Source organism: Ceratotherium simum, chromosome 25 (genome assembly GCF_057802395.1).
Source record: "Ceratotherium simum simum isolate JZ-2026a chromosome 25, ASM5780239v1, whole genome shotgun sequence".
NCBI lineage: Eukaryota > Metazoa > Chordata > Mammalia > Perissodactyla > Rhinocerotidae > Ceratotherium > Ceratotherium simum.
In genome coordinates, this window is record NC_141924.1 from 31,810,433 (window position 1) to 31,823,418 (window position 12,986).

General features: G+C 37.0%; 1 protein-coding gene across 6 annotated transcripts in view; it reads left to right on the forward strand.

The window, feature by feature from the left end:
• Nucleotides 1-9,488, forward strand: part of ATP2B1 (ATPase plasma membrane Ca2+ transporting 1) — a 121,217-nt gene extending 111,729 nt beyond the window's left edge. For all 6 annotated transcript variants that reach the window (XM_087449116.1, XM_087449115.1, XM_087449114.1 and 3 more), the window contains one exon: nt 6,246-9,488. In XM_087449116.1, coding sequence (XP_087305242.1) covers nt 6,246-6,557 — 312 coding nt within the window. In that variant the 3' untranslated portion in view covers nt 6,558-9,488. The remainder of the gene's footprint in view (nt 1-6,245) is intronic.
• Nucleotides 9,489-12,986: the final 3,498 nt, after the last annotated feature.

Here is a 12,986-nt window from a genome sequence, read left to right on the forward strand (position 1 = left end):
CCATTTTCTCCACCTTTATTTTTCATGACATTGACTTTTTGAAGAATCTGGGCCAATTGTCTTATAAAGTACCCTCCTTCTGGATTTGTCTGATTGTTTCCTTATGTTTAGCTTCCTGTTAAACTTTTTAGACGAATTTATCTCTTGGGCGGTGTGTATTCTATTCATTTTTATTTCAGCAGAATTTTAAATAATGGACTTTTTTCATTTGGAGAGGGTCACAGGACCTTGGGTTTACTGTATTTCTCTGTATAATTGTATTCCAGGCTTTATATTAAAGATCCAGTTAATCACGAACTCTGTGTTTTAAGACATAGCCATCCACACCTGCCCCAGGCTCTATTCTGGCACACAACTATGTATGAAACCTCAGAGTTGCTGGGCCCATGTGGCCGGAGGAATCGAGGTGTGTTTCAGAGAGTGGCAAGGGAAGGTTTGCAGTTGTGACTTTATCAAGGGTTGGGATGTTTATTTCTTTATCTGTATTCTCTGTTCTTGGAGCATAAGGAGGTATATCGAGGGCTGATGCATGTCTTCTTCATGAAGTTATCATTATACACTAACAGGTGCTGTAATTATATGGCTGTTACCATGAGTTTGTTTCAACCTTGCTGGTGAAGCATTGTCTTAGGTGGTACAGAACATCAGCCAATATATAGAATTAATTAGTAGTGTTAATGTGTTTAATGAAAGGTTTAATTTCCTCTCTGTGTTCCTGCCCTAATCTAGAATAGTCTTAGAAATATCTGTGGATGTCAGACTTCTGTGGCTCTTATTTGGAGTCTTTGCTTTGCTAAATGGAAGAAATAATAATCCATTTTAACTTCATCTTATACTAAGCTTGAAACATCTCTGGAGAGATCATCTTTTTTACCTCATGTATTAGTCAGATCTTTACTCTTAGAGATCTTCACTGTTAAAGATCTCTGGAAAAAACATTCTATAGTTGTTCTTTATTTATAAAATATATCATTCCAATATCAGTCTTCACTGTTAGTAAATTCTTTTGCTCAATTAATAGTTAAGGCTTCCTGGAAAGAAGAAATTGAGAGAAAATTTGGTCTTCTAGGTGAAGGGTTGGCAAACTATAGCCCATGGACCAAATCTGGCTTGTTGCCTGTTTTTGACAATAAATTTTTATTGGAACACATCCGTGCTCATTGATTTAAGTATCATCTCTGGTAGATTTTGCACTACACAGGCAGGGTTGAGAAGTTGCATCAGAGACCATATGGCTCACAAAACCTAAAATATTTACTCTCTGGCTTTGCAGAAAATGTTTGCCAGCCCCTATTCCAGATAATTAAAACATTACACATTACACAGGTGGGTCTTACTTCGAGAAAATTCAGTATGCAAATACCCAACTTTGGAAAACAACCAAGAATTTTCTTTCTTGTTGCAAAATATCTTTTGCTTTACCATTGCAATTCTTTAAGTTAGTGCACATAGTAAAAGTAATGATGAAGAGAAATTTCCGAAATGGGCAGTCTGTTGTAGAAGGTAAGATATATCAGCTAGTGATTAAAAAGTCTCATATTTTAGAGCTGTCCTTGCGTTACACGTTTTGGGCAATAATATGGTTATTCTTTTCTGCTTCTTTTCTCTTAGAATTGTATTTAGGAAAAGGGGTGGTTTAGCAGAGTACATGATCCTATTTTGATTTGTTACTGAAATTTAATATATTGTTTATCTTGATAATCATTTTTAGTTTCTTAAAATTACTTTATGATAATCACTTTGATTTTTTTTTTTTTAAGGAAGATTGGCCCTGCACTAACATCTGTTGCCAGTCTTCCTCTTTTTTTGATTTTTTTTTCCTCCCCAAAGCCCCAGTACGTACTTGTGTATCATAGTTGTAGAGTTGTAGCTCCTCTGTGTGGGACGCTGCCTCAGCATGGCTTGAAGAGCGGTGAGTAGGTCCGCACCCAGCATCCAAAGCAGCGAGCAAAGGCCGCCAGAGTGGAATGCGTGAACTTAACCACTATACCACCGGGCTGGCCCCCACTTTGATTTTTTTTTGTTTACCATATATGCTTCATGCAGTGTTTTCCTCTATTGAATAATTTACTCTTTAAAAGCTTTTCTTGACATAGAATTATTGAATTTTTCTTAATTTCAATAACTCTAGGAGTTATTATGTTGTTCAGTAGTAGGTCTCAGTAAATATTAAAGGAATTGTTAAAAGACTGGATGAAATAAATGTAAGGCTTGGATTGTCAGGAATGGGTAGTTAGGATTGCTTCTTATGTTTTTGCTTAAACTGAATTCTTTGTGGTATTAAAATAGTTTCCTACCTACCTAAAGTATTGTGCACACAGTTAGGCTCTTTAATTACTCAGAATTACTACTGTCCTGTGAGAATTTTACATATAAAAGGTAACAGAGATCAGAGCAAGTGTAGGTTAGCTCAGTGTCATGCCTTAGTTCGAGAGTGCTTTCTTATTTATGTTCTTTGTGAGTAGAAACTAAAACGAATCTGGTTCCGTGGCCCCTGGTTAAAATAGACTTTATTGTGTGTATCGAACAGGAGAACTGTTCTTTGAAAATTGTGTTGCTTTGGAGCATTTCTGAGCTGTCTTTCTACTGTGCTGATACTAACCCAGTCATCTTGGGGCTGGGTAGTGGAGTCAGCGGAAGGCAGCATTAACCTTAATCTTAGGGAGTATTTTATTCCAGGGAAGTGAGCTGTGAAGTTCATGTCCACATGTTCTCTTCTGTTATCGACTTCCAAAGAACCGGGAATCGGCACTCCCGAAACCTTGGTTCTGAGACACTTTGCCAGTGGTTAGGGGTGACTTCACAAGTCAGCCACCCATCTTGTCAGCTGCTCAGTTTCATCATTTGTAAAGTGGTTACAATCAAGTATCTCACATATCCTCACAAACTCTCAGGTTCTCAGATAACTTAATAAATTCTTTCAGGAAAAAAAAAATCTTACCAAAATTGAAAAGTTTTCGTGAAAAGAAATCTAATCTAATTTCACCTGCAGCAGATGTGTGTGTGTGTGATTTTGTGTACACACACACTTACCGTTGTCACCTGCTTGCTCTGTACGCTCTGCCCATCTTAGAGCTTAGCTAACTCGTGGATCTCTAACTTAAGCTTGTTCCTTTCTCCTGAGCTCTGGATATTTTCACTTGGATGCTCTGCAGCTCCCCAAATTTAACATGTTCCAGAACTTCATTTATTTCCCCCTTGATTCTTCACTGCCCCCCTCAATCCAGACTGGTCAAGACAAAGCAAAACAGAAATGCCAGCAACCAAGTCGAGTAAGCAACAATCTCAGGGTCATCTTGATCAGTTCTCATCACTGTCAGCTTTGCTGGCTGATCCTCCGGTTTGTATTCTCCTCTGTGCCTACTGGCCACTGACACCAACAGATTTTTTTTTTTTCTTTAAGGAGTTTATCTTTTTGCTTCTTTAACTGTGTAGTTTATCATTAGGACAGTCACAATACCTGCTAAATGTCCACATGTATAAAGTGGGAATTGTAGGATTGCACGATAAAAAACAACTAAATGAATGATTATAATGGTATATTTAGCAAGCATTGTTTACACACCGTATGTAAGACACTTTATGTCTTAGTAAAGGCAGAACAAGAGTAATAAAGGAAATTAAAAATGTATTTGCTGGGGCTGGCCCAGTGGTGTAGTGGTTAAGTTCGTGTGCTCTGCTTCAGTGGCCCGGGGTTCATAGGTTTGGATCCCGGGCATGGACCTGCACACCGTTTATCAAGCCATTCTGTGGCAGGCGTCCCACATATAAAGTAGAGGAAGATGGGCACAGATGTTAGCCCAAGACCAGTCTTCCTCAGCAAAAAGAGGAGGATTAGCAACAGATGTTAGCTCAAGGCTAGTCTTCCTCACCCAAAAAAAAAAAAAAAAAATATTTGCTGCTAATAGCCTGTCAAATGAAGGAACTAAAGTATAAACACATGAATAGAATAGAATTATACAATAGCATATGATAAAGTGGCACGACAACGGAGAGGAGATACTTGCTGCTCACAGTGTAGATTATGGTCTGGTAGCTTCAGCATCGCCTGGGAGCTTGTTAGAAATGCAGGATCTCAGGCCCTTACTGAATCAGAATCTGCTCTTGAACAAGATCCCCAAGTGCTTTGTGTGCACATTAAAGCTTGAGAAGCCCTGACATTGACACTTGTGAGCTAACACTGTTCTAAATCTGTGCTTGTACTGACTAATCTAATCTCCCATAACAACCCCATACATAAGCACCATTGTTATTTACCAGTTTGTAGTTGAGGAAATCTGTTTGCCTGGCGTCCTCAGCTAGCAAGTGGCAGAGCTGGAATTCACACCAGACGTTCTGCCTCTGCCTTCCTCACTCAGCTGGGCCTCTGCCTTCCTCACTCAGCTGGGCCTCTGCCTTCCTCACTCAGCTGGGCCTCTGCCTTCCTCACTCAGCTGGGCATCTGTCTTCCTCACTCAGCTGGGCCTCTGTCTTCCTCATCATGGACTGTCTTCCTCAGCAACACTGGGCATATGTTGTTTCAAATGGCAGGATTCCCTTCTTTTTAAGGCTGAATGATATTCCGTTGTATGTATATACCACATCTTCTTTATCCATCCGTTGGTAGGCACTCAGGTTGTTTCCATATCTTGGCTATTGTGAATAATGCTGCAGTGAATATAGGGGTGCAGCTTCAAGATCCTGATTTCAGTTCCTTTGGATAAATTCCCAGAAGTGGGAATCTAAAATAGTCAAACTCATAGAAGCAAAGAGTAGAATAGTGGTTACCGGGGGCTGGGGATAGGGAGAAATGGGGAGATGTTAGTCAGGGGGTTACAAAGTTTCGGTTATACAGGGTAAGTTCTGGAGATCTAATGTGCAGCATGACAATTATAGGTAACAGTACTGTACTGTATACTTGAAATTTGTTAAGAGGGTAGAATCCTAACTGTGTGGTGATGGCCATGTTAATTAGCTTGATTGTAGTGATTATTTCACAGTCTACATGTACATCAGATCATCAACTTGTAACTTTAAATATATACAATAAAAAAAGTGGACATAAACTGTTAGATTTTTTAAAAATACATTCAAATGTCCATTTGAAAAAATTTATAAATTTTTTCATTATCAGTGTCTCATGAGATGAGGTGACATCTTTTTTCCTAGAATGTCAGTGTCAGTTACCTCTTTCAACATTGTGAGTAAATGATGTCTTCATTACAAAACAGGATTCATTAGAATCAAAACAAAAGCGAATAGTGTATTTGAATTGATGTATTACAGTAGATGCTCAAATATTTGGATTTTTTTTTTTTTTTTTTTTTTTTGAAAGTCTGTATGACAGTGAACCGGTTAATGAGACCTGATGTCAGTGTGTGCTGTAATGTGTTTGAGTTAATTGCTGATTAACCTCTTTTCATCTATATAGCAGACTTCTGAGAAAGACTTCTGTGAATTGTTGCGCTATATGTTGAAGAGTGAAAATACTAGAAAACTTTGTGTCTTCTTCTTGGGAAATTTGTCACAGAAGAATCCCAGGGGCATCTTTTTTTTTCTTTTAAACCTGTTCTTTCCAGTGAACTATAGTATATAAATTGATTTGTTTTAATCTATTATAGAGAAAAACACTAACACTTTATAGACAAATGGCATATACTCAAATATTTATAGCTGTTGAATGGCATTTTATAGATATTTATTTGGGTTTTGTCTTTACTTTTATTTTTTTAATTAAGGGAATAGTGGGGTGGATGTGAGTTCATTGTGGCATTCAGCTTCTATTTGCTTGGCTTTTTCATAGTCGGTGACACCCTAATTCCTAGCATGATAAATAGTAACCCTCTGTGCTTGACTTTGTTTAACTTATTTGAATTGTTTTCAAAAATTACATTTTTTTAATTTAAAAAAATCAGCTAAAGCTTGTGTATGGTTAAGTTTTTGTTTTGTTTGTTTTTTGTTTTTGTTTTCTTAGGGAAAAAAATCCTGTAAAATGGCTATTAAATTTTGAGCCAGTGACAATGAGATTTTCTTAGTATTACTTTGAATTCTATACCCCTTAATTCTTAGAATATGTGGTTTTGTTGTTCTGTAGTGTCCTACTAAAATATTCATTTTTTTTACAGTGTATTGCAAGTTCCACTGCATTACATGCAAATATGATTCACTCATACCTAGCTGTTTGTGGATTCAGACTCATAAATGAACCATTTTTAGGTTAAGCCAATAGTGTACTGACATCTTTCTGTGTTTTCTGATGTTTACAGATTCGAGTGGTGAATGCATTTCGTAGTTCTCTATATGAAGGGTTAGAAAAACCGGAATCAAGAAGTTCGATTCACAACTTTATGACACATCCTGAGTTTAGGATAGAAGATTCAGAGCCTCATATCCCCCTTATTGATGACACTGATGCTGAAGATGATGCTCCTACGAAACGTAACTCCAGTCCTCCACCCTCTCCCAACAAAAATAACAATGCTGTTGACAGCGGGATTCACCTTACCATAGAAATGAACAAGTCTGCTACCTCTTCATCCCCAGGAAGCCCACTACATAGTCTGGAAACATCACTCTGATTGTAAGCTGAATGTTAACACACTAGCTGCATTGTAAAGAAACAAATTGAAACTGGGTCTTTTCACATATTGTGACGGACAAGATAGTAGTCTTGTCTTTGGACTTCAACAGAAGACACACTTGTACGAATGTAGATTTATTTTTTTAAAAAAAAGCAAAGCTTTCTGCCAGACTGAGGGTGCTTTTTGGGGGGTGGGAGAAATGAACTGACAGATAAACAGTAACTCGGCGTAAGTTGACCTGTGGATCATCAGTGGTACCTGAGAATGGTCCTGAACAGTGTATTGTAGAGCTTTAGTTGATCTCAATCCTTGATGGGAGAGAGTTAGGAGGAAAGCCGGGCAAGCAAGCAAAGAGCCCTGGATCATTGAATTGATACTTTAATTTCTGCTGTTGGCTGTTAATAATTTGGATTATTTATGTTTATAAATGATACAGATCTGTTTACAAGGTTTGTAGATACTTTTTTTGTTCCTGTTCATAGATGGGAAGCTTCCTTATAACTGATGCAGAGAAAAATTAGTCCTTCAAATACTGCTGTATTTTCAGGAAAAAAAAGGGGGGGGTGTTTCTATTGAAACTGTACTAAATTTTTGCCTACAATTTACCTTGTTAAATATTGTAGATAAATTGCTAATACTAATAGCCAAATAGGTAACACTAATGCTTTGTTTAAAAAAACAAAACAAAACAAAAAAAACATGAGCAGTGGTGTTCTAATGAAGTTATGGCATCTGTCCTAATTAGTTTCTTAAATACATTTACTACTTAATGGTTTTGAAACAACTGTTTAATTTTTAAAATTTTTGGAAACTTGCTAATAACCTTTGTTCAGAATTTAGTAGATTGTTTAATGCGGGACATCAACCACATAAGGAAAGATGCTTGAAATGCTTTTGTTATTTCAGGCAAATCAGATTAAATCAAGCTATCAAACTGCAAGAAAACCTTAGTCCTTTTTGTTTTTGTCTAAACATGTTAGCTCAGTGATGTCTTGGTGAACTGTGAGTGAACTGTATTGATTTTTCTAATAAATCCTTAGAAACCTTCATACAGCATGAGGGCTGTTGGCATTTTGAAAAAGGTTAATAAGTAGAAGCATACATGTTTTCCTTTTGTTTTTGAAACTTGTTTGTAAACATAAATAAATATGCCCTTTTATTAAATAAATACATGGCAATGTCTTTTTAAAAAGAAATTTCAGCTTCTTTACTCAATTCTGCATATATGGTGCATCAGTCTGTTCTCTTGAACCACAATTGGAATAAATTTCAAGATGGTAACAGCCCCATGAAGGTACCGCTTTAATTCCTTGGTGGCAATCTAATAGAACCAGACTAAGAAAATCACCATTTGGCATATTCTTCATAGAATTTAGTTTGCCTAACATAGTCTCACAATTTAAAAGATACATGACCACCATTGTCTTTGATACATTTATTTTAATTCTTAAGTGGCCAAATATCGCATTAGGTAAAATCAGATTATATGAAACAGTGGAAGAGCTCCTAAAAATATATATTTAGATGTGTTAACCGTATGCTGGGATGCCCATTTCTAAGCCAACTGGATTCTTTAAGTCTTGGTTTCTTCCTTTTGTCTTTCTCCTCCCCTTTTTCGCCTCTGTCTTTACCTTTTAGGAACTGGCATTGTGTTAGGGCCCAGATTTCACCGCATATACAATCCTCAGGCTGACATAAAGTTTACGAGGACTCCTACGACATCTGAGAGCGCTGACCCAGCAAAGAAACATTTAGTTGATGGTGCTTGATATTTTTGGTGGGTGGGGGAAAGTCTTTTTCTCTCCATCAGTCCTTTGCAGTAATCCTCTGCAAGTCTTAGAAATACATTGGCTCTGTCAGCATTTGTAATTGTACATTTATTCATCAGGTATTTATAGCAAATCATACTGTAGAAAGAGGTAGCATGATATGCTGGAAAGCATACAAGGCTGGGAGTCAAGACCTGGTTTCTAGTCTTGGTTTTGCCATTAACGTGCTGCATGACCTTGGGAAAATCCTTTACTCCAAATGAGGGTGGTGGACTAGACTATCTCGAAGAACGCTTTCAGCTCTAAAAATTGACCCTGTCAACTGGAGAGCCTACAAGGCATAGGGAATAGAGAAAAGGGAAATGTTTTCAGTTTTCTTTTTTATTTTGGTTATGCTTAAATATGAATGTAATTACCAAAAGATTTAGACGTGCATGTGCTTCGGAGGATTTGTATTGAGCTTTTACAGTATTCATTTTTCAACTCAAGGCAATGGCTTTTTACACCAACTCTAATCCATAAACGGGTCTTATGACATCCATGAAGTAGTAGCAAGACCTGCTTAGTGTGTATTTCTCTCTTTGAGACACTGTAATTTCTACCAGAAATTTCCAGAGCATTATGTAAGTAGAAAAAAATGCAAGCAAGCTGTTAAAGATCTTGGATCCCATTATATAGTATGTATAGCTGAAATCAGCATCTGTAATTCAATCACTTTTTCTCTTTTATCCTCTAACCAAAAAATTGTTTAATTTTGCATCCCAAATGTTTTTAATCTTTGTATATTTTTTAAAAATCCTTTTCTCCTCATCATTGCCTTTTTTGTGGTTGTAAATAGACTTACTTGCACTTTGAAGATGAGTTACTCCTTGTCATCTTACAAATATGTGATACGGTAATTTTCATAACAGATGTCAGTTTTGAACCAAGAAATGGTGATTTGTTTATAAGAAAAAAAAAACTGGCTTCATTTCTGTGAAATTGCTCTTTGAAAATTTCTTTTTACACGTGTAAGCCAACTGAGATACCGTGATGGTGTTGATTTCTTTCAATGATGCTTACCATCTATTTTAGCCACTGAGCCTTTTATTATTTGTCTATTTGTAAAGTTTATTTGTCTTAACTCATTTAATAAATATACTGTTTATCTGTTTCTGAATGGGGACTGAACTTTTTGAATATTTAAATTGATCTGAACATCATATTTTGGAATTACTTTTTTCTACTTGAAATTTTAAAAGTCTGATTGATGAAAATTCTGTCATGTACTTGAAATGTTATGGTTGTGTTACAGTGAATCAGAGTTCAGATATGCATGATTTTGCCCCGAGAATGCAAGTGGGTACATTGTCCTTCCTCCTACCCACCGTCTCTAGTCCTTGCAGCACAAGAGATCATTTCTGCAGTCCATGGAGTGTCATGTTGTGGTTTTAGAAGAGCTCAGTTTTTCACATTAACTGGAAGAGCTTATTCTTTTGTTAAATAATCCGAATTTGTCCATGGCAATTATCTATGGTAACAAAATCAAATTGTTCTTAGTTGGTTTTTATAATAAATTATTAACATAAATTAGCAGCTTTGTTGAGATACTGAGTGAACTTTAAATGATTATGAATACCATATTTTTCCATTAGTAAAAATTATTAGTAAATTATTGAGTGTATGTAAGTACCTCATTTATGATATGAGACACGTTTTCCATTTTGTCAAGGTAGATTTTATATATTATGTATTAGGATTGAATTTTGAATTAAGTTCCCTTTGTAAAATTAAGGGGGTAAGAAAGGGGAGTTGCTGTAAGTCTTGGCTGGTTGACCTTTTTCCTTCCCCGTGTCTTGAGAGAACTCTTGTCATATGGTAGCTGCCTTCTTTCCTTTCACCGTTGCCACCTAAGACTCTGATGCCCAAACCCCATGTCAGCCTTTATCTTTTTAAATTACAATGTTACACTCATTTATAGACAAAAAAATAAGATACTTTTATTAGCATAGTTATACCACCTAACTAAAAACAATCTTTGAAAGATCCTTGAAAAAATAACCTTTCTCTTAGAATAAGCGTTATAAGAATACCAAGAACGTTCCATGCAGTAAGGGAAGTTGTGGTTGTGTTCCTGTACTTCTCTCATCAATGCATGTCAAAAGGGAAATGATCTTTATCCTTACAACGTAATTTCCTTTTTGACAGATTGATAATTTTGTTCCTGAAACTCAACTGAGAGTTTACTTGGATGCTTTTTGTCTTAAGAACTATTTCTTTAACATTTTCCGTATTTGTTAGAAAAACACTTCAGCTTGCAGATAAATATACTAAACGTAAGCACGTTTAATCTGTACTCTCTGAATTCAAAGTGTCATTATTCAACAATATAATATTAATGTTCTAAAGTAGGGGATTAAAGTAAGAAAAGTGCATGTGTGCTTATACAGTATCAGTCTTGGGCACAACTTCCTTAACTAGCACTGTATCCTAGGAAAACTAGTTCCTAAGTCAGTAACACAAAAGTCTGGGTTTGGGTTCAAGGCAGGAAGTCCCTAAGATTCTCTTAATTTCAATCAGAGTTACAAGGGCCACATATTTTCCAAATTACTTTTAAGAGCATTAAATATAAGCACTGATACCCTCCTTAGCTGTTCAAAGGAATATTGTCACAACATAATATTTATGGAGTACCTATCATATGCTAAGCACCTTACGTGGATTATGTAAATAATAACCCTGTGTACCACTGCTGCCATTTTACATATGAGGAAACTGAGGCTTAGAGAGTTCAAGTGACTTGCTCCAGATCACGTGACTAGGTAATAGAGCTGGGATTCACACGAGGCAAACCTCCAGAGCACACGCTGGTAGCTGCTGGTCTTCCCTGCAGAACTACCGTCTTGTTAACCTGAATCAGGGCCCAGTGCCTGAAAATCTGTGCTTAACTTTTAAGCGTTCCTTTGTCGTTCTTTACTGATATCAAATGCTTCCGAGAGAAGAGAATCTTCATAACCTTCCCGGAGAATAACTCAAAAGACTGAGGCAAAGAATCATTGATGAAGGTGTATAATCCAAGCTTTTCTTATAATCAGACCTCCTGTAGCTGAAGAGTCAAACACAAACTCAGTAGAGTGGTGTTTTTAATAGCATACTTTGGTTAGAGAATTTTGTGATTCAGTACTTTTAAAATAGGTACATTTACTCTTTTAAGTTTCGTAGATAACCTATTAATTTAACAGGTCATTGCTTTATTTCCTAAATAATTTGGAATGAAAATAAGTTTATCACATTAATGAGATAATTTGCATTTTTCTTGAAATTTATGAAACTAAACAAGAGGATGTTTTACTTTTCTTTGAAAAATTATTTTGTCCTTGAGCAGTATTTTCGTTAGTGAAAATTCTTAATGCTTTAATATTTAGCCTAAGGGACTGACTATTGCACACTGAATTTTAACTTCACAATTTTTTGTGTGTGTGTGTGTGAGCAAGACCAGCCCTGAGCTAACATCCGATGCCAATCCTCCTCTTTTTTGCTGAGGAAGATTGGCCCTGGGCTAATATCCGTGCCCATCTTCCTCTACTTTATATGGGACGCCGCCACAGCATGGCTTGCCAAGCGGTGCGTCGGTGCGCGCCCGGGATCCAAACCAGCGAACCCCGGGCCGCCGCAGCGGAGCATGTGCGCTTAACTGCTTGCACCACCGGGCCAGCCCCTTAAATTCACAATTTTTAAAATAAGAAAATTATAACCATTGTTTCACTACTGTTTTCATACAATTTTATATTAACGTTTGTGGTTTGTCAACAGTTAAATGGCCTCCCTTATAGTCTAAACACGAGATGCTTGCTGATTTTTATAATCTTTAACATTTAGTAAAGCTAAAATATTTTAAAACATTTTTGTAAGGCTGTTTTTGAAATAAATATTTAGTCTAAGACATACCTTAAAGCATAGCTTGAGAATGAATACAAAAAAATAAGAATGGGACCTGAGGGAGACCTGTGGTATCTGAGGTTAGAAATTCAAATTAGAATGCTTTTAATTTATCCGGTATTCTAAATCTTGTAACCATAAGCCTGCTCTTTCAGTTGGGTTCAAACCCTCTGAGACGGGTAAGTCTGTCGTATCTAAAATCATTAGTCTTCCACTTTCTCACTGCTGTAGACTTAGAATGAGCAGTAGGTCTCGACGTCTGAAGTGTGGTGAAGGAAAAGGCGGGTCATAACAGTGAAGTCATGTCAAGTTTCTAGAGTCTGGGTCTCAACTTACAGGAACATTAGTGTCTGTCTCCCTTTTCCTGACCCCAAATTATCTAACTACCAACAGCTTTCATGCCCTTTTTCTACTTCTCTTGCTCTCCGTTCATTCAACAAATACTTGGTACCTGTCATGGGGAATTCAGACTGTTCTAGACTGGGGAGAACCAAGCCAGTTCCTTCTTCTCAAGGAGTTTATGTTGTAGTAGATGAGAGAGACAGACCTATGTCAGGTGGTAGGGGACGATGCTGTGTTACATAGTGTTGTCAGGGAAGCCCTCTCAGATAAGGGACGTATAAGCAGAGACCTGAAGGAAGCGAAGGAGCCAACTGCTTGGTTGTCTGGAAGGGCCTTCCAGGGAGACAGTCCAGGAGATAGTGCTTGGCAAGTGTGAGGGGGAGCAAGAAGGCCACTG